A 25,689-nucleotide genomic window follows, 5' to 3' on the forward strand; every position below is an offset into this window, starting at 1 on the left:
GGTCAATAGTATCTAAATATTGATCACAGTTGGTCATAAATTTCTAAATATTTATCACGTTTGGTCATACGTATCTAAATATTGATCATGTTTGGTCATAAATATCTAAATATTGATTAGGTTTGGTCAAATGTATTTAAATATTGATCACGTTTGGTCATAAATATCTAAATATTGATTCGGTTTGTTCAAATGTCTGTAAATATTGATCAAGTTTGGTCACATGTATCTAAATATTGATCACGTTTGGTCAAAAATATCTAAACATTGGTCATGTTTGCTCAAAGATCTAAATATTGATCACGATTGGTCATAAGTATCTAAATATTGATCACGTTTGATCATAAAAATCTAAATATTAATTAGGTTTGGTCAAATGTATTTAAATATTGGTCACATTTGGTCATAAATATCTAAATATTGATCACGGTTTTTCATAAATATCAAAATATTTATCATGGCTGGTCATAAATATCTAGATATTGATCAAGTTTGGTCATACATATCTCAATAGTGATCATGGTTGGACAAAAATACTGTATCTAAATATTGATCACCGTTGGTAATAAAAATCTAAACATTTATCATGTTTAGTCATAAGTATCAAAATATTGATCATGGTTGGGTAGACATATCTAAATATTGATCATGTTTGGTCATAAGTATCTAAATACTGATCATGGTTAATAAAAATCTAAAAAAAATGTTTAACTTCTTGTGCTATTTTGAAGCACGGCCTGTTTAGTTTTGTAGAAGGAAAAACGAAACTTGAGTTTATCTCTTATTTGAACTCTGAGCTGATCAACTGGCAAACTGCAGTATCTTTTATTTCCTTTAAGTTCCCTGCTCTTACAAAATCTCCTTTCCTCCTTCAAACTTCGCTCCACCCGTCCCTCCACGCCACTCTGCCCCCACTCTTATCTGTCGCCGATCCACGCCGGCCTAATTTACGATCTGCTGTCACGGCCATTTGGCCCCTCGCCAATTTAATTACCGTAGAAGCTAACTATTAACAGCTAGCCGCCGGTGTGGAGTCACACGTCTCGGGTGGGGCCGGGTGGGGAGGGCATGTGTACAAGCTGCTGGCTGGGACTCAAATTCAGTTTAATTCAGTAATTCAGGCAGTTAAATTGGATTGCTCGTCTCCCTGTGATGACTGTCGCATATTTGTTTATTTACACGCAACGATGCAAGCTTCTTCAGAGTAATCAGATTCTAAGTTGTCACTTTCATGCACTTATTTACTTTGATGTTTATTTGTATTTTGTTCCAAGATGGTGTCAGAGGTATCCTCTCTGCTTTTTAATCTAATTGAAAATACATGATTTGTTCGTCCCCCTCCTGTCATCTTCTACACCTTCCCTGTTTGGTTTTTCTGCAGGGATGCTGGAGGCTGGAGTCTTATCCAGGTGACTGCTGGTCCCTCACAGAGCCACGATACCTTTAAACATCCCGTCAACTGAAATAAATATAAAAACCAAAGATTTTTATTAGACTAAGACAAAATAAAATTAAAATTGTAGCCACTCCTCCTCATCCCCGGTGAACATCCAGGGTACATTGAGATAGTGGACTCTCAAAAGTACCTGGGTGCTGAGCTAAACTGGACTGGCCACACCAATGCAGTCTGCAGGAAAGGACCGAGCACGATGCACCTCCTGAGGAGATTAAGGTCCTTTGGAGTTCAAGGTGAACTCCCGAGGACTTTTTTTAACTCTGTGGTAACATCACCCATCTTCCATGGACTAGTCCTGGTGCAGGTGGTGGGAGACAGGTGAATGTTGGCTAATAACGTCCCTCTTGGAAAGGGACTCTCACCCCACGCAGGACCAGTGTTGGGTGTAACGAGATTACATTCGCCAGTAACGCAGTAATGTAACGCGTTACAGTTGTAATTTGGGTAATCCCGTTATAGTTACTCTAAGACAAGAAAAAATACGTTACTTTAGTTACTTTAAGCTTTTCAACTACATGTAGAACGGGAGAACAGAAAAGAAAATCAAACTTGCCTTTCATGCGTCTTCACCATGCGCTGCAACACTTGTCTGACTTGAGGCTGATTTATGGTTCCGCGTTAAATCGACGCAGTGCCTACGGCGTAAGATACGCGGCGACACACACCGTACGGTGCGCGTCGCCGCGTACCCTACGCCGTAAGTTCTGAGTTGGGTTAACGCAGAACCATAAATCAGCCTTTAACGTGATCTTACGGGATTTTACGGGACTTCTGGTGCTGATCTGGGCACTGCAGTAATAAAGTTCCAACCACAGGACTGTCTCAGAAAATTTGAATATTGTGATAAAGTTCTTTATTTTCTGTTATGCAATTAAAAAAAAAAAAAAATGTCATACATTCTGGATTCATTACAAATCAACTGAAATATTGCAAGCCTTTTATTATTTTAATATTGCTGATTATGGCTTACAGTTTAAGATTAAGATTCCCAGAATATTCTATTTTTTTTAGATAGGATATTTGAGTTTTCTTAAGCTGTAAACCATGATCAGCAATATTAAAATAATAAAAGGCTTGCAATATTTCAGTTGATTTGTAATGAATCCAGAATGTATGACATTTTTGTTTTTGTAATTGCATTTTACAGAAAATCACAATATTCTAATTTTCTGAGACAGTCCTGTATAAATGTTGTTCATTGGCAATCGAGTTATGGTGCAGCTCAGGTGATATTGCAGAGTAATCCAAAAGTAATGTAACTAGTTACTTTCAGCAACCAGTAACTAAGTAGTGTAAGGGATTACTTTTTTTTTAAAGTAACTAGTAATATGTAATGGATTACTTTTTTTGAGTAACTACCCCAACACTGCGCAGGACACTCTGACAGCACCCTATAGCTTCTTCATGGCAGACTGCACTGTCCCGAGTGTGAAGGCAGGTTACCGCAGGTCCATCCTTTCTGGTGCTGTTGGACTCAACAACCAGCACTGCTCAGAGGAGATCACACACTGATACACACCAAATACAACTCTGCAAACTAAACTATAAGGGTCAAACAATTTCTTACAGCGTTTAGTTTATTTCTTTATTAATAATATAGTTCAAATGTGTACAGTCTGTTTCTCTTTATCTTATTATTTCAGTGAGTGCTGTCAAACTGTTCACATGTCCCCCTATGGGATGAATAAAGGCCATTCTATTCTATTTTATTCTATTCTATTCTATTCTATTCTATTCTATTCTATTCTATTCTATTCTATTCTATTCTATTCTATGCAAAACAAAATAGAATTGCAGGTAAAAATAATAGTTTTCAATTTCATTTCATGTCTTGTTTTTTTTTCCTTCGTGGCCTGATTTTTCTAATTCTTTTTGTCCTACTTCTGATTACTCAGAGTAAAGGAATCTTGTACTTTCACCATTGTTGATAGGATTCTTTCATCCTGGATGTTTTTGTCAACGTCTGTACGTCAATTAAAGTCAAGTAAGTCAACTAAAATGAGACAAAAACTAACCATGTTTATGAAACTAAATCTACTGTGTTTGTTAAATTAACTAAAACCTAACTGAAATTATCAAACAAAGTGAAAAAGCAAATAAAAAATGTGAAAATAACAAAATAACTGGTCTGAAAAATCACATTTCACGTGATTTTTCTTTTTCTTTGGATTTTTTGCAGTCTGGATTTGATCATAAAAACTTCAATCGGACTTGTTCCAATGCGTCTTGCTCTGAACGTCAGCACGGACACACAGATTAGATCTAATTACTTTTAATATACGAGATAAAGATCAGGGAGAAAGATCGGATTGTGGCTGAACCGGTGGCGTAAATGTGACCTCTGTCTCCTGTCAGGAGAGTTGTTGCTGTGACAAAGTGCTACAATGACTTGAAAAAAAGATAATCGTTTGTGTTGCTTTAAGTCTCCGCTAAGACTGTTAACAATCTGGGCATTCTTTATCGATCGGTATCGATAGTTTATCAAAGAAGCAGCGTTTAGATGGTCAGGTATTGGAAAATGGCTGCGTTTGTTGCATTTGTTTTTCACTTAAATTTCACTTAAATAAACTATTTGACCTGAAATTTGACTCTATGTTGACATAAAATAAATACTAAAGCTCTAAAATGTAAAAGGTAATGATTATAATATTTATTGTGCATTTCCAATCAGTAAAAAACACATTAACACATTAAAAAAACACATTGAATATTAAAAACCCTTTAAGTAATAAGACTGTTATACTTTCTACTAATCAGAGCAGTTGTTAATGTTTCAGGGTTTCTCGATGTCCAGGAACCTTTTTACAATAAACACGTAAAAGGTAAATGTTTGTAAAGCACTAAATCAAGTCTGCAGTTGTAAACGTTACCAAATATTAAGAGAATAGAGGCCCTCGCTCCATGTCTTGACTTCTGTTAACAGTCTACTGGAGCTGAGCTCCACAAGAGGGAAAAAAGCGAATTGTTGCTCGAGGTGGATTTTCTTAAGTACCACTTTATTAATGACTTCTATCAGATTTTTAAATGATTCATCTTATGATGTACAGTATTAGACATCAAGAAAATGTTCTAATTAGTTTGTAAAGCCTTTTGTGAGCTGGACCTTCTCAAAAGTAGGATCCTTTATGATATTTTTTACATTTTTACAAAGCAGGGGAATCCCAGTAATAAGGTCACATCTAGAACTGAGAGCCGCTGAAGATGCCTCATAATCCCTTGAAAATTGGCCCTAATTTAACATTTTGATTGCAATTTTTGTGTTTCTTTTTTATGCTGTCAAAGGGCTGGGATTATGGGAATCTGCAAAATACCGCTCAAGGTACTGAAGGATTTCATAAGATTACTTGGAGGGCTTCAAGTTCACGATGAAAGGACAAAATCATCTTTTATAAATTTGGATCGTGTGATTTTCAAAGGTCTGCAGAGGAAATCAAACTTTGTATTAGCTCGATGATAAGATGAAGATGGGTACGATTTCTGCGTCTTCGTAGCTGCTGCACCTGTAGCCCACATACGCTTCATAAATGGCATCTTATACTCACTGCGATTACACCACCAACCACTAGGTGGCTGTGCAAGTTCTTTCCTTTAACTGTGCTGAGATTCCTGATAAATGTTGACACAAAGTTTAAATTGAACTAAAATGAAATGGTAGCTAGATATGCTGAAGGATTTACACCGCTACCAAATGGACACTTGTTGTCGTCTCACTCAACCCAAAGTGGAGTTATATTTATGTGGACGTACTGTACTTACCTATGATGTAAATACAGTATGTTTGATTCAATGCGTCTATTCTATTGACACATCTATTTATCAATATACATATGTACTACACTTGACCTCTTTTCTTATTTTGGATGACATGTTGCTTTATCAATTGGATAGACATTAGCCTGTGCGTTCATCCTTAATGCGACTCTAATAGAGCGTGTATCCCCCTCAGATTGCGTTGACTGACAGCATACTAACAGGAACTGTAGTGATTATAGAGACGGTTGTCAAAGCATGTCTCAGTTCTAGTCACAGTTTTATCTCAACAGTATTAATCTAACATTTGCCCGAAGGCAGCTGGACAGATGTTGGTGGGATTGATGTGAAGTTTGACAATTGAGTGAGTCTGTTTCAAAGGCCTCGCCCACTTTTGATCCCAATCCTTCACTGACGGAAAGAGACGAGTTTCGCACAGATGTTTATTTCATGCATCCTTTTCACCTTCTGAATGTAATATTGTCACTTGTGTACCAAAGGAGTGACGTCAAATCCCAAAGACCCCCCCCAAGAAAACTCTCTGGAGACCAACGGTACAATCATACAAATATATTAGTTTGTTTTATTCAATTATATCCAATAATATGTCTCCCTTGACTTTGTGTAAGTTATTATAGAAATAAATACTGATCATATTGCAAATGCAGAGACAAGAGATTGGGATAGTAAGAGACGTTAGGAAAGAGGGGGGGATTAAGGGATTTAGGGAGTCAAAGAGTAAATACTGGGTAACGACTGTTTCTTTGAAGGTGTCCAGTAAATGATTGGTGCATGCATGCTTGCAGTTCCTCCCATCTGTGATCCTCCACGTCAACGCAGGAGTTCCAGTCTGCAAGTTTTTGGACTCTTGGTTAGCTGCTTCTTCCAAGTGATCCACTGGTTTGAATGTTGAACAGTAGTTGTTCCACCCTCCTGTCAGCAGGGGGACTTACTGAACCCCAGCCACGTTTGCATGGATATATTTATATAGAGGGTATATACGGATATTTTTTTTTGCCCCATTTAGAATACAAAAATAGTGTCATTGTGGCTTTGATAACTGGAAGACTGAAGCACTCTTTTTGCATTTGGAAGACAAGAATCCAAGTTAGAGCAGAGCGATTTCTTTGAAATCTTTCTGGAAGACTCACAATAAGTTGGATCGTCCATGCAGTACAAAGAAAAGAAAAAAATAACTGTCAAAGACTGATCACAGATGAACACACACACATGTAAAAGATGTGTGTTGGCGTGGGTTTGTGTACGAGGAAGAGACATACGGTGAGTGAGCAGTCCGCATGCTGCTGGTGAGCCAATTAAAACCCCTACGAGATCAAAGGTCGGTGGTCACTTAGTGGGTCTTTGACAGGTGGATTCCAGGGGGGATCAGTGGGAAGAGGTTGGAAAAACCTACACATGACCTCTCCTCGTCAACTGAGCTTTTTCATATTGAAGAGACACACAGATATGCATTTGAACAGTAAATGACGCACATCAAACCAACACACATGTAACCACAAAACAGGGAATTACAACGGCGACCATCGCCACAGAGTACCTCATATCTTTTCACAGTAATTCCACTGAGAAATGCTAAAATAAAAAACACACTCACACACACACACACGATCCGAAATACACTCGAAACAAAAAAAGGTCAAGAGACACGCCAGACAGTAAAGTCACCACTAAAACTTGTGTGGCGCATTAGCTGGCAGGAGGTGAAGTCCCTCAGCGCTCGTCCTGCAAAGGTCACCACATGCAGCCACATCTGTGCTGGCGCGTCGCAGGGTGGCGTGGGTGTGTGCAATGCAGATGTGTCCTGGGACAGCGGGTAGCGCCCTAAAAACAAGCACAATCAGATTCATGTCGCCACGTACGGTGCAACATCCACCGCCCGCGACTCCAATATCCAAGTGGATTTTTAGGGGGCAGTTAAGGGAGAAATAAATCAGTCTGAGGAAGTCCTCCATTTTTTGTCTGGGCACGTGAGCCCTCTCGCTTCCTCCCTCTCTTTTTTGTGTTTTCTGCTGCATTGCAGATGTGGTGGAGGGACTCCACCTCGAAGTAATGCACGCACGCACACTTTAACAGCTCACAAGCCAGCTCACGAAAAAGGGCAAAGTGTTAGAAAAATAAAGGCTCTAATAAAACACGCAGTTGGTTTCTATATCAATATTAATGCTTTTCTCCTCGTACCCTCCCAAATAATGTTGGCTGCACCTCGTTAATGAAGTTTATTGCTTTCTGCTCAAGGACTCATGCTCATTGATTTAGACTCTGATTTATTCACTATATCCCCCCCCCCCCCGACTCCCTTCAGTGGACACGCACAGATATTCAGTCACAGGTACAGGAAGATTACAGAGATGGAGAATATCTGCACACGCTCACAAACATGCTGCCTCCAGGTTGAAGGGAAGTTTGCTGTTTGCAAAAAGAAAGAGAGGATCACAGAGAGGAAGTGAAACTTCAAAGGGAGGCTGTGAAGGCACGAGTTAGCTCCACTGAAATGTGTGACACATGACTCCCTTCCTCTACCCCGAGTCCTTCACAACCCTGTTTGACCCTCTCTCTCTCTCTGCAGCTGTAATTCGCTCGGTAAGCAGGGAGGGCCCTGACTCGAGAGAAATGGGAGGGAAGGGAGTCCCCGGGGAGAGAGGTGTACGGAGCTGAATCAGATATACATCATTTAACTCCCTTCGATATCCACTCGCACCGCCCCCCCATCTCTCTTCATATGAAGAAACAGCGGCGCCGAACTCTCCGAAGGGCCAATATTTAACATTTAGAGCCGAATCCTGGGGACATTCATCAGCGAGTTAAAAGCAGTAAATTCAGCCATCAGGAGGCGGGGCTCGCTAATCAAACATGTGCTCGCACGGACGGTCGCTGAGATAAATGGGAAACTTTACATCCTGTAATTCAAGCAGAATCGTTTGAAGTGAAGCCCGAAGGCTGGAGAGCAGACAGGCTGGAACAGAAGAGCTGATTTCAGGCCTCCCAAAAGACTTCCAGCGGAGGGAGAGAAAGGAAAGAGGGCAGGCAAACACCGCAAAAGACACACACTCACACATAATCATGCAAACTTTCCACTCGCTATAAATGATTCAGTAATTCTACCTCGGTGTGACCCGAAAACTGAAGTGAGTTCCACTGCAAGCAGGGTATGATGCACAGTTTATTTTGTTTTTTAGATCTATGCCCCTTGCTTTAAAAAGCTCCAAAATAATCTCAGTTTCTGTAAAAGGGATGCAATTATCTAGAAAGACTGACAAATCATGTCACAAATAAATCTTGGCTTATACTTGCATGAGCCCTGCCATTCAGATAACAGTCTGCAAACCGGAGCGAGGAGCTCAAATATCTGCATATATCCTGAAGCAGAAACGTGGAGAAAAAGGTGTAAGTTAAAGTGGCAGATATACCTAATGGATCGCACTTAACTGCTGAATCTGCACACACACGCACGGCTGCAGTGTGAAGATCTCTGTAGCCGAGATCGTGAGAAATGACTGTCATTCACTGAATGTCAGCGGTGACTGACGCAGGAGTTTAAATAACTCCTGATGGCTTGTTTTTAATGAGATCCTGCTGCTTTGAAGATACTTTAAAGCAGAATTAGGGGCAGGAAAAGATATGAAAACTAGGAAACAGCACATTTATGGAGATGTTGACCCATGAGCTAACACTTTCTGCATCTGAAGGGCATTTCTCTTTGAAAATGAGACAAAGAGAAGAATAGTACAAAATGAAGTGAAAGAGTTCTACACAATCATGTAGTTCTTCTTATAAGTTCTTCTTATAAGCTCTGATCTCTGACTTATAACCTAAAACTCTTGTTTTGTTTGTGTATGGGCTTAAATGAGTCAGTATGGTCTTTTTTTAAACCAAATTGGTTCTAGTGCTGGTTCAGGGCTGAATCTTAACTTAAAACCAGTCCTTTTTTCTTTCTTTCTTTTCTCTTTGACAGCCAACTGGTTCAAACCCAGAAATGCGGGTGCAACTCTGGACCCAAAACTCCATTTTGCTAGAGGCAAGATGCAGTTTTACCAGGGGCCAATCAAAACAATGTGGAGCCACATCTTAGGTGAGCGAGTGGGAAAGAAGCGAATTGAAAAGGGGCTAACGCAGGATGGAAACTAAAGTCAAGCAGCCATAGCCTGTTGAGGAGGTTTGACAGCCTCCTTGCACTTTGGTAGTTGACTGAAGGGCAAAGCACATCTGAAGGCACAGTGAGGTATCAACCGGTCTGACGAAACAGTGTCAAATGCTGCATTTAACAATAACACTTAATATATGAATCAGAACCACTGTAGCCTTTGGTCTGCTTGAGTCAAAAGGGGGGGTGGTGGTGGTGCTGAATCATGGATGTGAAGTGGAAGCAGCAGTAGAAGAACAATACAACTGCATAGAGCAGCAGTCACAGTGGCTGTTTTTAAACTGCATTTAAAAACAGTATTTATGTCTTCTTTACTGAACACTGTTATATTGAGTGTTTAAGTAACCAATGGCCATTTGTGGATCCTGCTCAAACAGTCGGCTTGTTTGTAGGGGTGTTCATTTTATTTCAACCTACAGACACTACTTCAATATTAAGCTATTGCTTTTGAGGAGAAACACTGACTAGTGTGAACCATGGTCTTCGAGAAAACCAAAGGGAGGTTTAAAGAACATTGGAAGAGCCTTAATGATGCTTTGTGCTTCTGATCCTATCAAAGCACCGGCACTGCTCTCTGAATTTGAATGGCATTTATCTGACAGGTAATTCAGGGAATCTAACAGTGTTGGTGTCATGGGATCTCCGTAGAGCATTTGACGCAGTAGATTTCTAGACTGAATGAAAAAGGCGACTGGGCTTCAGGAATTGTAATTCTTCTCTACATAGTTCCTCTTTTTCATGTTGTCCAACACTATTGACTTTGTTGTCATAGCTATGCAGATGATCTACTGTATGTAGAACTCTCACCAAATAACCAGGGTGAGAGGGTCGTCTTGTGTCACTGACACAAGATGAAACAAAATTTCTTTTAACTAAATAGAAAACAGAAATAATGACTTTTAGTCATGAAGAAACTCACAATAATGTGAAGAATCTTGTCATGATTCTAGATGAAGATCTCACTTTTAACTCTTAAAACAATGCCAGAATGAATGATTTGGAAAAGTGAATCTATGCTTTCATTCCATGTCGAGTAAATTACTGTAATTCACTCCTTACTGGCCTCCACAGTAGGAGCATCAGACTCCTGCTGTTCATTCAAAATGCTGCAGCGAGAATACTGACAAACACCAAGAAAAAGAAAATGCATCATTCCAATGCTTAGATCCTCACTTTGGCTTTATGTCAAAAGACAATTTCAGTTAGAAGACATGTTTTCTGCATAAAAACCTGGAAAGTGTCTTAGATCTACAGGGATTGGTCCACTGGTGGTATCCAGGGTTCAAACCAAACAACGTGAAATAGCTTTTTGGTCTTTATGCGTTCTTTGTGCCACCTGGAGTTGACACTCTGTACAGCTTAAATGTGTCAATCTTTAAAACCAAATTAGATGAAAAGGGCTTTACAAAAGATTTTGAGATTGTGAATTAATGCTCACAACTAATCAAGTGTTCTGTTCGAGTCCTCTTAGATGCATTGCTCATCATATCAGAGATCTTAAGGCTTAAACACCTCCAGCTGAGCCGTTAATCCTCAAAGTGAAGTCAATATTGATGACGGATGAAAGTATCACTACTTTTTGCAACTCTAGATAATTCTGTTAACTGGATAAAACAGTTAATAGTTTAAATATCCTGAATACACAGGAAACAGTTATTTGCTTTAATCGCACTTTGACAAAGATTCGCGTTTATGTTTTGAAATTCAACTTTCAGCACCTGTGGTATAGTTGAGGGCAATTAAATCCATCTGCTACCTGATTGGTCAGTTTGATTTGTAACTGATTTGCTACCATCCAATCAGCTTGAGGTGTAAATAGAGTTGAACTTGAATGTTGACTTCTTTAGTAGTGTTTCTGCTTTGAATCTGGGAGAAAAAACTCACAAATGCTTTATGTTTTCCTTCTGTGTTTATCTTTAAATATATTTCGTTTCTGGAAACACTAGTTCTTTTCTTTCAATAAACAAACTTGAGTTTCTCTGGCAGATTTTTTGTTGACAGGTTGACATCAACTTTAGTCCAAGCCCAACGTTTTTTGTCAAAAAAACTGAAGATCAAATAACTTATCCTGATCTGCAGGACTTTGTTTATTTTAAATAGAACCTGGGACCAGTTTTAAATCAGTCCAACAACAATTTAGTCAATGAAAATGTGTCTAAATGTGACATGATGGATTCCTTTGCTCTGATCTCTGAAAACCAGGAGAGAAGTTTGTTTGGAGTCAGAAAAATATATTTTGCAACGTCCGTCTGGTACTCAAGATGGGAAAAGACACCAATTTAAGTAAATTATATTTAAAAGAATGCTCACAACCACTCACTAATATGATCTTCAAACCTCAACATTCTCACACATCACCCTAACAGCAAAATATGAGTGAACCAACATTGAATCCATGTTGAAGCCAAACAGACAAACAGAATATGTTGATTCAACATTGATTACACTTTGGCATTAGAATTGGATGATTGATTGATGGTTGATCCACCATCAATCGTTGACCTTGACCAAAAATCTACCTTTTTGTCCATAATTCAACATTGATTTTAACATATTTTGCTATCTGGGCTATGTTCTGCACTAATCAACAAACTAAAGCTTTAACCTTTAACTGTTCTGTTTTAAAAAACAGTCTAATAATACTCTGGAAACAACAGTCATGACACATACATGAAGAAATTATTGCAACATTGAATTCCCAGCCCTTAAAATGCACAGAAGCAGGTGTCCTCCCACCGAACAGTACCAAGTCCCAGACAGTCTTAATACCACGCTGCAGGCAGGAGCCTCATTTAATTAAACATTTGACTAATTACGTGGCAAATAATAGTCAAATAATGTGTGCTGGATCTGGCGATCCACGAGGGGTTGGCTGGTCAAACACACAGTTTAATTAAGGTCTTTAGTGTGAAAGTGAGGTTTAAATAGTGGATTGTGTGGAATAAATCCTCTTTTTCTTTGCAGTTTGCTTCATCTTTCAGGGTTACTTTGCTCAGCAAAGGCCGTGCTTCTGATCGGTTTATCAGCTATTATTATTTACAAGCACAGGTTCAGGGGTGCAGAGGATTAAGGTTGGAAGGAGAAGAGTGCGAATGTGTGCATGTGTTCGGGGAACGCTGTCAATGTTGCCACAATTCACTGTCCAATCTCATTTTGTTCCACTCGTCATCGCCAATTATCTTCCCTGAAAATTCCCTCTTTCCCTCCTTTGTTTGGTCTCTCTATCGGCACCCTCATCTTCAGCACCATCTCCTCTCCATTTCCTCAACGCTCGGGACGCCCACAATACATAAACATTAGGCAGAAACAATTACCCTGCCTGGCATATTGCACCGGGGAAAGTTTGGTGTGAAAAAGTGATTGCTTTCTGTGTTGAATAGAGAGAACAAATGAAAATGCACAAAAAGGTCTCGTGGGAGAACGAGTAGAGAAGAATAATGTAAATTGGTGGCGACTTCCTGACTGGTGGAGGAGACCAATTAACCAACAGAAAAAATGTGATAAAAGTTAATACTGATGCATGTTTCCTGTACCTGCAGCGATTGCTTTCATCAGTAATACTGTATATGACTGTGGTTTACTAATTTTCCTTCGTAGAAAAAGAAAAAAAGCAATGCCATGGCATCATTATAGTGAATTTTGAATCAAAAATAAAGAAGGCTGGAATTCCTCTGCTTGTATGCTTAAATATCTAAGATTTATGATAACACGAGAAAAGCATTCAGAAATGAATTTAAAAAAAGTATTTCTTTTTTTTATTACAAAACTACAGAGAATACTTAAATTTGCATTCTCAAAACGTTTTTTGGCTCAATTATAGAATAATCACAAACAGAGATGAATATGAAACATAGCAGGAGCAGAGATTTCCCTTAAAATAAGTCAAAACCCAACAAAAAGCTTCTTCCAGTCCAATTTGATTGCAAAACTACCATCAACGCAACCATGGGGGGATTTTGTGACATAAAACTTTCAGTTTGGTTTTTGCAGTGGTTTCCCTCAAATACATGGGGGAAGCATGAACATGAGCTGAAAGTGAGTGTTTTATCCATCACGCTCGGGCGAACCGCAATGAACTAGTTCACCAATTCACAAGGATCCTCACAAGGAAACAGGACATGATCCGCTAGAGGTCCCCACTATCAGCCCATTTATATCTGAGGGGCCACACATGTAAATATTGGCTCATAATGCAGTGGTTAGATAAAAGTAGATCACTATCAAAGTTAAGTTTATTGCAGTAAAGAAATAAAGAAGTGCATTGTTGCCACCTGGAGCATCTGTCTGGTCAATTCATTTCCATCCTAAAGAAACTCACCCAGTACAGGGGCACACTTTAAGGATTATTTAGGAAAATTAAGCAAAAATTACAGTTAACCTGGATCCTGAATCTCGAGTCACTTTATGGAACTGCATTATGGGAAATGTAGGCAAAAGAGGAGGTGGAGAAATGTGTGGAAAACAAAAGGTACAATCTCTGCTTCTGCTTCATAGCTGACAACCATTGTGACCATGTCGCAAAGGTGCAGTACAGCTACTGATAAATTACTGTTGTATAATCATTTGCACTGGCCTGCTTGCGTACTCCTGTTGGGAAAATGATCTGCATGAGCATAGGGGCATGGCAAATCAGTCTCTGAACGCAACAAAAAAGAAACTCACAGGGCACCCCCCCAGATATTGACATTTGCTTTTTAACACTCTACAGCTTAAGTGCATCAACGCCAGCAATCAACATAATCAAATCTCTCTCTGGATTGATTTTCAAAATACGTTTGCAGTAAATTAAATCAAGTCAGACTGACAGATTTAGCAGTCAGGTTCGGACTGATTTTAAGGGTGAGGAAAAAACTGCACTTCAAAGACATACTTCTGGCCTGGGTTCAGGATAGAGTGGCGTGTTTTCTGCAGAATTTTTCCACTTTAAAATAGAAGTACTATTTGTATGCGATAATGAAATAAACTCATTTCTTTTTCTTTTTCTTCCACACTGAGCGAATGAGATACTGCAGATGCCGCAAGAGCCTTGAGGGTTTGTGCAATGCATGGCCAACCACAGTAAAGAAAGCTATTCCAGCTCAGTCGCAGCTCCATCACTACCTCATCTCACTGATCACATCCTCATCATCACGCAGAGCCTGAACACACACACATAAACACACACACACACACACACACATGCTGCTCTATTGGCACATGGTAGTGCATTCAGAAGTGTTAAAAGTGTTGACTCGTGAGGTCTTTTATGCATTCATGACCTATGGATATCAAGGAGATGCAGTGTGTTTGCACACAGACCACACCCCTTGTGTGTACCGCATATGTTTGTTTAAATGTCAGTGTATAGTGTGTGTGTGTGTGTGTGGTTATGCGGTGTGCCGAGGGAGCTTGTGGCCCCTTGTTTAAGGGTCGAAAGATTCTGATCAGCCCCAGACTCCATTAGCAGAGCCGAGGGGACGGGAGGGGGGTTTTCTTGTGCCACAGAGTGGAAAATTGAGTCCATGTCACAAACTAATCAAATCGTGCCAAAGGTGAATGGAAGAAGAGGGAGCCACACACACACACACACACACACATACACACAAACGCATACAAATATGGCTGAGAAGTATTCAGGCCATCTCAGAAAGTTGCTGACACACGTAGAAGATGTGGACCGAGCAGATGGCTGCAGAAGTGAAGTCTGCAAAGGTCTGCGCGACGGCCGCACATTGGCACGGCTCTGTGTCGAGATAACATTAGCGCAGAACCCTGCGGGGAAATAAAAACACACCAACACATCGTGAAGAATGTGTGCTGCAGAGGGACAGCTTTGCTAGTTGCACCCGTTGTGATAAAACCAGGAAGACCTCGCTGGGATATTTGGTTTTGAGTGGAAATATGTTGGGTGATGATGGCTAGGAGACGTCCTTCCAGCTGGTGAAACACTCATGTCCTGACATGCCTTACAACTGTTGAGGAGTTATTGCTGTTATACCCCAGGTTCTGCCAACCACAGAGACAATTGAGTGAGAAGGTGGAGGGCTGTGGTCTGAGGAGATAAAACGGGGCTTCCCCCTTCGCCAGCTCCACTCCGCTTGAACCTGCTCTTTTTCTCCAAATGTTTTTACACCAATGTGTCGTTGGGGTTCATATCACAGGCAGCAGGTGGGAGAGGGAGGACGAGCCCCAACAACCTTGTTCAGGTGTCCTCTGGTGGCCATCGCCCCATTTCCTCCACCCCTCTTCTCCTCCATTGTCTGTCAGTGCTAGGAGGAGGGGGTTTTGGTTTTGGATTGAGCATCTTTCTTGGCGTTCGGGAGCACTGGTGAGTCACTGGAGGTCTTAGGCGTTTTTCTGGGCGGACTCTGTTCGGCTACATCATGTAGCGAGGGCTCCCTGTACATGGCCACTGAGGAGCAAAGAGGTAGAGAGACAGGTTAAATACAATCACATGACTTCCTGTATGATTGATTAAAAATGCCACTTTTCACTATTTTTCTTCAATCCTTTGAAACATTTCTATGAAATAAAAACATTTAAAGAATTTAACTTGGTTTTCGTCTTTTCGTCAGACAAGAATATTTAGGTTTTTCAAATACTTGAAAGGAATCAGCAAGTTAAATTGTAAAGCCATGGAAAAAGTGAACTCTTTATTAAATGATTTCCAGAATTTCTTTAGATATTATTCCATTTGATTGTTTTTGATTCAAATAACTTTTTCATAGGTAATTCTTCCATCAGCTCATTTTCTGGTGATTTGTATGATTTTCTGCATTGCAATCCACAAAGTGTGTGAACGTTGTGTAGTTTTCCACTATCGTGGCTTAAATGCGCCGATAACCCTTGGATAGGATATGCTCTGGGGATGCCGAAAACAATTAAAGATTAACAAAATTGTCATACTTGTCCTTCATGTCTCTGTCAGCCTTCACTGCACTTAAGTTACTTGCCCAAAGGTACTGAAATATTGTAAAATAACTGACAACTAACGGTAAGCTTCAGCATTTAGTGAGAAACATTGTGATTTAGCTTCTGGCATTTTGATATGAATTTGATAATGCAGTTTTACATTTCCATTTTTTAAATGACTAAATATTAAGTAATAAATGCAGTGTTTCGTAAAGATAATTAAGGAGCAGTTACCTTCAAGGGTCAGGTAGAGTGCTATGATCGTGATATGAGGTGGTTCACATCTGTTGTAATGCAGGGAGATTTTATGCCATTTGATTTAAAGGTAGGGTAAGTGTTTCTGGGTGACATCATAAGTGTTATTTAAACCAAAACATGGATTACCATCTCACTTCTCATCCAAACAAACATGAACTACTCTCCCCCCTCCCACCCAGTCTGATTGGCTGGAGCACCAATTCTTATGATTTGAGGGGAAGGCTGCTCCCACTATGTTTGCTTCCTGTCTATTATTGGGGCCCGAGCACTGACAGTGCGAAGGCCCTTATTTTTCCGGAGAAATGAGGGCCTTTTTGCCCCCCTAAATGTGCCACAAAAGTCACCAAATTTTGCACACAAGCCAGGCCTGGCAAAAAATTTGATATTTAACGGTTTGCATTAATGGTCGTGGCCTAATGGCTCAACAGCGCCCCGTAGAAAACTTCATGCCTCAAGCCCCACAATACGGTTTGACGTACATGCATGAAAATCGGTACACACCTGTAGCATGTCGCAACTTAAAGAAAAGTCTGGCCATGGCCGAAACCGAACAGGAAGTCGGCCATTTTTAATTAATTGTGTAATTTTGGCACAATTTATGCCATTTCTTCGGCCGTTAATGCGGCCCGAACCGTAACGTGCTCCCAGGTGTGTTATACATCAAAATGTGCGTCTCGATCCTGCGATGACGCGCATTACTTTTCTCTTTCAAAAGCGTTACCGTGTTGACGATAGACACCAAAAAGCGCCCCCTTCATCTGATTGGTCCATATTTGATAGTTCCTACTTTCTGACATAACCTTTGAATGGTTTGACGTACAGAGTCGTGGGTGGTGTCATGCGCTAAATGTCCAGGCCTGAAGACATCTACATGCAAGTCATACAAGCGCTTCCACTGCAGCATGCCTGAGCGTGCACAAGGTTGTGAGGGCCCGTTCATCGCTGCTTGCAGCTTTAATTTTCCTTTTTTACAGCATACACATGCAAATCTAGTGGTTGGTGAGGAGGTGTTCAAATTGTATATAGAATCACTTGCACTACCTTTTTGGTATAATTCAATCAATTCAATTCAAATATACCTTTACTGCTTAATCATTCTCCTTGATCTGACCAACCAGCCATAGGGTCGGACAAGTGACAGAGAATCCAATACACATGCGAAAGGATTTTTCTAAATAATAATAATAATAAGGCCTTGGGCTTCTATTTTAGTGGCATCGTAGATATTTTGAACAAATTGGTTAATCATTCAGTCCTCTCATGTGAGGTATATGGTCATCTGCAATACCTTCAATGAGCTTGGGCAGGAAGTGAGCAGCACCCTTGGTCTTCTTCACGCGGTTTCCCTTCATGACTTGGCCGTCCCGGTTGATGCCGATGTACCAGGCTCGCCCCGACTGGGTCTGTCTGTACAGGATGGACGAGTAGGTGACATAGTAGTTCTCAAACACACACTCCTTGAACTTGCACTCCGGTGTGAAGTGTTCCTGTAAGACACACACACATACAGAGGAATCCCATCAGACATTTACAGTGCTTGCCATTTTTAGGGCCCTATTGTATCTGTAGGAATTTTTCTTTCTTTCTTTCTTTCTTTCTTTCTTTCTTTCTTTCTTTCTTTCTTTCTTTCTTTCTTTCTTTCTTTCTTTCTTTCTTTCTTTCTTTCTTTCTTTCTTTCTTTCTTTCTTTCTTTCTTTCTTTCTTTCTTTCTTTCTTTCTTCCGAAGAAATGAGGGCCTTTTTGCCCCGCTAAACGTGCCCCAAAAGTCACCAAATTTTGCACGCAAGTCCCACAACAACTCCCCCTAGTCCTAGAAAACTTTGCGCCTCAAGCCCCCGCAATACGATTTGACGTACACGCCGAAATCGAACAGGAAGTTGGCCATTTTTAATTCATCGTGTAATTTTGCTGCAATTTATGCCATTTCTTCAGCCGCTTCTTGGCCCGAACCGTTACGTGCACCCAGGTGTGTTATACATCAAAATGTGTCTCCATCCTGGGACTAACGTGCATTACTTTTCTCAGTCAAAGGCATTACCGTGGCGACGCTAGACGCCAAAAAGCGCGCCCCCCCTTCATCTGATTGGTCCATATTTGATAGTTCCCCAAAAGTCACCAAATTTTGCACGCAAGCCAGGCCAGGTGATAAATTTGATATTTAATGGTTTGCATTAAAGGCTGTGGCTTAATGGCTCAACAGCGCCCTCTAGAAAACTTTGTGCCTCAAGCCCACAATACAGTTTGACGTACATGCATGAAAATCGGTACACGCCTGTATCATGTCGCAATTTAAAGAAAAGTCCCTTGCCGCCATGGCCGAAACCGAACAGGGAGTCAGCCATTTTGAATTAATCGTGTAATTTTGCTGCAATTTATGCCATTTCTTTGCTTCTTGGTCCGAACCGTAACGTGCACCCAAAAGCGCCCCCTTCATCTGATTGGTCCATATTTGATAGTTCCTACTTTCTGCCATAACTTTTCAATGGTTTGATATAAAGAGTCGTGGATGTTGTCATCAGACTCGGTTTTGAGTCCTTGAACATAATTGGTGCAAATTAGCCCCACCCCTTCTTCTGATTGGTCAATATTTGATAGTCCCTTTTTTCTGCTATAACCTTTGAATGGTTTGACACAGAGAGTCGTGGGTGGTGTCATGTGACTCGGTTTTGAGTACTTGACCTTCATTGGCATGAATTAGCCCCGCCCCTTCATCTGATTGGTTGATATCTGATAGAATGGTTTGATATAGAGAGTCGTGGGTGGTGTCAGCCACTAAATGTCCAGGCCTGAAGAATCTACATGCAAGTCATACAAGCGCTTCCACTGCAGCACGCCTGAACGTGCACAAGGGTGCGAGGGCCCGTTCATCGCTGCTTGCAGCTTTAATTCATCTTTGTTATTATTCATATGTTTACTCTCCAATTCCACAGGCTCAGCTGAGAATGGGGGCAAATGGGCTCCACATTTCATTGTGACAGGGTTACACGAGCATCTGTGGCTGAATCAACCAAACACAGCCGTGCGCACACACACACACACTAAGACCAAGTCAACTGTGCACGCGTTCGTTTGCCATATGAACAAAGCGGTTTGTGCGTCACGATGCCATAACTCAGACAACTCAGTTTACCTGTAACAAGCAATAATCAATGTGGATCCTTCACCCCCCCTTCATAGTTTAAAGACCCCACTGTTAGCCTTCAGCTTGCACCCGCGGACGGACCTGCACAGTTTTGCATCGGACGATATGTCAACAGGGTTCTAGGTACAGCTTGCACATATTCCTTCTCCATCTCATACTCTGTCTTTCCTTCTCCACTTCATTCCCTCCATTCCTCCGTCATTTGATAACCTTGTCCAGGAACAAACCAATTTGCAGGATTGATTTGGAGCCTTGATGTGACGGGTGAGCAGAAAACACCTGAATAAGGAGTTTACTCCCTTTCTATCTCTCCCTCTGCCCCACCTGTCCTCTCCTTCTGTCTGTCTGTCGATCTACCATCGCAGGCACCCAGCCTCGACCCATTGTGCCGCACATAAACAAGCTAATTACATTGTGTGTATTGTCCATTCTTTGATTACACATCCATTCACTTAGGCAGCCATTCATTAGCTTAGTTCTATCAGCGCATAGTGAAATCCAAAGGTCTGCAGTGTCTCCGAAGGGTAATCAGATTGGATTCAACTTTAAAAGATCAAAGCTTGCTTTGTGATAAATTATCACCATCTTCCACAGCCTCCATAAAGACAAGCTCTGTGAATGAAGCTGAATAGATATGTTTGGTATGTTTGTGTGTAAAATGAGACCATGTTTAGACTTTATCATTTCACCACTAACCTTCTGCAATGGAGGTGTTTCTGATCAATAACTCTAATCGTTGCCGACTGCCTCTAGACAGCAAGGCTAAACAGGTCACAATGGCAATACCAAAGGAGGAGAATGACTTTTACCGAGGTTGCTTGGGACAATAAGGGTTAGAAATTTAAGGAAATAACCAAAAATGTTATACCCTCATTGCTTGTTGCTTGAGTTTGTTTTGCATCATTAGTAATAACTGGGATTCATTCCAAGAGGGAGTGGGGGTTTGCCAGACCTAGCTCTTTATTCAGAAATTTTAGGGACAAAAGTTTTAGGAGCAGTGAAAAGAAAAAGGGTCTTGTTTTATTTCTGCTTTTTGCAGATGATGCAGTCCTGTTGATGCCATTGATCAAAGATCTTCACTTCTGAGATGAACGGTTAAAACTGAATGTGAAGTGGTAGAAATAACATTTATCACCTCCCAATCTAAGACTATGGATCTCAGTCACATAAAAGGTGGATTGCCTTCCATGGGTTGGGAGTAAGGCACTACCGTAAGTGGAGGAAATGTGAGGGAAGAAGGGAGCAGGAGATTGACAAGCAGAGTGGAAAAGTATCTGCAATGGTGTGATGCAGCAATGGCTTCTGATGTGCCCTCGTCACACAGATTTTCAGTCCTGCCCGCTATTGGCCAACACTAACTTTTTGGCAACAACTTGCCCGGCTGATGCTCGCAATGAAGTGGGAAAAGCGGAAAATTCCCTAACTTCTGATGGAAACTATGCTAATAGTGTGATGCACAGAACCCACAATTCAAAGTCAGTGGACAGTGACACTGAGGACGCTTCCACCCCCGACACGTGAGTGAGGGGTTAAGTGGAGTGGTTTAGAGGCATCCCAGAAGTGACTGTGTACTCTGCTCCGGTTGGAAGGGCTTCACTTTTAAAACCTTCCCTGTGGGACTTTAGTCGCTCTGAAGACAAAGTAAAAAAAAAAAAAATCACACTGCAAAACCAGATGGCCAAGGCTTTAGAGACAGCATGAGACATTTTGTTATCTGAGTACCCAGAGTAGAGCTGCTGCACCTCCACATAGAGAGGAGCAAACTGAGGTGGTTCAGGCATTTGATCAGGATAATTTTTGAACACCTTGCTAGGGAGAGGACTGTCTAACGGGGAATGGCTTAGTGTCCTGGTGGAGGAACTGAAGGAGTTGGCTCCACTCATGATGCAAAGCTGGATAAGGTACATGGATGAAAGCCTTCAAATGAAATTAGCAGAATATATGTAAATTAACAAGAAAATATAGGGATTATTGTGAATGCACTATAAAATTTGCTAAATTACAGATTGGACTATAAAAGAACTTTATATTTATATACAGTACAGACCAAAAGTTTGGACACACCTTTTCATTCAAACAAATGGGGAAGTGTGTCCAAATCTTTGGTCTGTACTGTAGATATTATTGTTTTTGTTTTATTTATTAAAGTGAAACTACAAAACGACAGGTGTACCTTTGATCTTATCAACCCCTAAATGTAACGTGATTTTAACCCATCAAGATGCCAAATCCACACAAAATGTTGACAATTCAAACTGGAATTTGAGGTGAGGCTCCTTCCTCATCTGTCGTCTTATACAAGCGTCTACAGGGCTAACGGAAAAATAATCAATCAATCAATCAATCTGCTAGCTGAAACCACACTCAAGAGGATCCAGAAGCAGTGCTCTCATGTCCATTTAAAAAAAATCTCTGCCTAAGGAAAGAGACTTCCAGTTCCATGTGTCAACCCCGTCGGACCCAGAAAAAGCTCCCTCTGGATAACATCGCACATATCTATAGATAGACATGAGGTAAATTGTGATGTCGGTAGATACTAGACGACTAGTATCAATAAAGAAATCCAAGCTGGTGGAGTTTAGCCCAGACGTCATGAGGTGAGAGGTGGGAAACTCACGATTAATCAAGGAGTCATCAGTACATGAAGTGCCACATCTTTTAACTCTGTCTCTATGTATTGCTCAGTAGAGAGCCCCGGTGAGTGGATCCCACAGCAGGAAAACAGAGACTTGTGCAAAACTTGCATACATGATTGCACGCACAAGTGCATTTGCCTGCATGAGGCACACGGCAGGAGAGTTTATAAGTTGTCACCACTTGAATTAAATCAAAGTCTTTCTTCAGGTAAAGTTCAACCTGCAAACCCAGTGTCAGGGTGTTAACAACAATGCCTCTGTCTGAGGTAACACAGTGTTACACAGCCATTTACAGGGACACATTCATCTCAGTGCAAATAAACAGGGGACGGATGGACAGATGGACATCTGTCTACACAGATGACTCTGAACAGACTTTTGACTGATTTTTATTCTTTTTTCCCCTCCAGAGGACAAGCTGAGGGAATGTCCACTACTGAATGATCTTGAGGCTGGATCTAATAAAAACAGTGAAAACTGTCTGTCAGCTGAGTCCCATAATCCCCCTCCCTCTTCTGCAGCCATAATCACTCCTGCATTTCCTGTTGTGTTCAGCAGGGGCTGCTCCAAACCGGCAGCCGATCCTGGAGCGGCGGTCACTGCTGTCACTGCTGTCGCTGGTGTCGCTGCTGATGCTGCTGTCGCTGCTGATGCTGCCCGAGCCCTTGACGCTCCAAAATTAACTGCTGTCTATTTGCCCCCTCCGCAACACTCAGCTCTCCCCAGAGGGGCTCTTTTAGCATGCTTAAAAACCGCTCGAGTCAGACTTGCTGCTGCTTTTTAAGGACCCCGTTTGGAAAGAATTCAGCTGTAGACGAAGCACAGAATAAGCAGCTTACGAGGCTCGTTTCCAAGATGTTTTTGAACTTTCTTTTGGCTGTAAAACACATCAGCTGCTGAACCTTTGAACGCAATATAACAAGAGAAAAAAGCCGAAAATGTCTCCTCTCACATTTATGAATCAGATTACAGAACAAAACGACTTCAGGCTTGTATCACAGAGAGTTGAGACTAGAGGACTGTGTGTGTGTGCGTGTGTGTGTGTGTGTGTGTACATCCACTCATGCATGTCTGCTGTTGTGACAGAGACATGACGGATCCCTCTTACATCAGTTGGAGGCCACCCGGTGCCAGATGACATGCATACGGAGGCGCACACACACACACAAGTACACACAACGTCAACAGTGACGGATGAACCTGTTCCTTCCCTCATCAGTCAGTCCCACAGATGAAGCAGAGGGGGGAAAAAGAGGGATGGGGAGAAAGAGAAGGGGGAAAAAAAGAGAAACGAAACAAGAGGAGGGGGAAGTGAAGAGAAATGACATGAAGGATGACGAGGTAGAAACAGAGGGAGACCGGTCGGATTAATCACGGCCTCGTCATACTTTCCTCTGACACCTTTAGACGTTAGCTGGTGACGATGTTCGCAGACACGCAGCTGCTGTTAACCAGAGCGCTCAGTGTTCCACGCAAGATCTCAAGGAAAAATCAGTCGTTGGAAAAAAAATCAACACAGCCCGAGTTTGACTTTGGGTGTCCGATTAATCAATTTCCACATGATTTTGGCGTTCTATGCGTCAGCATTTAAAGTTTATTGATACTGGCTTTCTTTTCAGGGCTTTAGAGAACCACAAGCAGAGTTTAGAAGTTTAACAGGATAGTTTAGGTGAAAGGAGGAGCCTCAAATCTGAGAAAATAAGACTCTGGGAGCCATAACTGTGGGTCCCTTATTTCCTTCTTTTTTTAAACAGTATCAGTTTTGTTTTTATTACACAAACACAGTCATTTTAAAGGGTTATACATTTTTTTAAACATAACTTTTATTACTTTTGAGCTTAATAAAAATGTGTGCGTGCTGCACCTCAGTTGGCATTATTGAGCTGGTTGCAGGGTCTTCATCTGGGAGCTGCCCCGCATACAGTAAGACGTTTCGCTCTGTTGATCCCAGAACATCTCAGGGTGGTGGAACCAAGCGTAAACCAACCTTCCTGGTTGGGTCTCATGTGGAACTAAGATTCGTTGCAGTTACTCAACTGGCTCAGTTGACGCCCCATGTTCAACTTCAGAGCAAAAATAAACATATTTACAGCCTGGTTCAAAAAGCCGTGATGGTCTCTGAGGGGAAAGTGGATTTGTTTTCTACCAGATCAGGACAATTATATAAAGCCATACATTTATTTCTTGTGTGATTGATTGGCAGTCAGCTCAGCCAATCGCTAGCCATTATCTCTTTCTCACCCATCATCGTCATGCTACCGCGTGTAACGACGCAATCAGCCGTTTGTACTAACCCCGAGTTCAATCTCATTTCTATAAAAAAACGTTTTAAAATGCCTTGTTTCAAAAAAATTTAACTTTTTAGACTATTTTGATGATTTGAATAATTCTGTTCAAATGTTTTCTTACCCCGCTTGGCAGATATATTTTACTGAAAGTTTGAGCAGGTGTATATAACTGTTCAGTAAGTAAACGTAATTGTATTAACAGAGAGGGCAGGTATCATAAGTTTTCTTCTTCCTGCTCCTTTTCTTTCATGGTGATAATGTGTACTTCATGGAATTTTGTACAACATTATTAAGATTATATACTGTACCATGAATGGAATAAATGAAATGAAATGAAATTAAATGAAATGAAATGAAATGAAATAATGTTTGGTTCTAGACGGGCTGTGTTGGCAGCATAAACGCAGCATAAAGTCTTGATTTTGCCATTGAATCAACATTTGTTATGGGATATTCCTCTGTAAACGCCTGCCAGAAGCGCTGCAGATATATATCAGCAGGGATCGGCTGTACAAGGTGGTAGCCAAACTTAACTTTGATTGACATATGGTAGGCATGACACTGTGATCTCCCGAGCAACATGACTGCTCTCACAACGAGGAAAAAATGCCTCCTAACAAATCAATGGGTCATGTGACTTTGTTTTTACAGTCTATGCTGCCCCCTACAGCCAGGACGGGGATCTTTTCATGTCCTGCAAGCCTTGCCCTTTCCTTGCAGCCACAGCCAGAAGCTTCCTTGTTAGGCCTCGTCTGGCAGCTCTTTGAGAGCCATCTTCAGCCTGGCGCCCAAGATTCCGTGTATTTCACCTTCTTCCTCCCAGTGGAAGAAGGTCACTTTTTCATGAACTGGCCACTTTTGGCAAAGACCCTGCTTAAATAAAATCACCCAGAGCTTCAGAAACTTACTCAGAGCTCATCACATGACCTTGTGGGTCTTTTGTAAAGGTATAAATGTTGTTTAACAAACATTTTTATAGGTTTTAGGTCATATATGTCAATATGACCTGACAGCAAGGACAGAAATCCATTCTGCTAATTATCTAAAATAAATATAAGCAATTTTTTTAGATCAGAAGTTGAGCAAAATGTAAAAAGGTTATTCTG

At 41.0% G+C, this 25,689-nt stretch overlaps 1 protein-coding gene across 2 annotated transcripts in view; it reads right to left on the minus strand.

The window, feature by feature from the left end:
- Positions 1-5,673: 5,673 nt before the first annotated feature.
- The window catches only part of fgf11a (fibroblast growth factor 11a), a 131,664-nt gene continuing 111,648 nt past the window's right edge, over positions 5,674-25,689 (minus strand). For both annotated transcript variants that reach the window (XM_061710671.1, XM_061710670.1), the window contains 2 exons: positions 17,806-18,004; positions 5,674-15,759 (listed from right to left, as the gene is read on the minus strand). In XM_061710671.1, the coding sequence (XP_061566655.1) occupies positions 15,617-15,759; positions 17,806-18,004 (342 nt within the window). In that variant the 3' untranslated portion in view covers positions 5,674-15,616. The remainder of the gene's footprint in view (positions 15,760-17,805; positions 18,005-25,689) is intronic.

Source organism: Cololabis saira, chromosome 20, assembly GCF_033807715.1.
Source record: "Cololabis saira isolate AMF1-May2022 chromosome 20, fColSai1.1, whole genome shotgun sequence".
Classification (NCBI taxonomy): domain Eukaryota; kingdom Metazoa; phylum Chordata; class Actinopteri; order Beloniformes; family Belonidae; genus Cololabis; species Cololabis saira.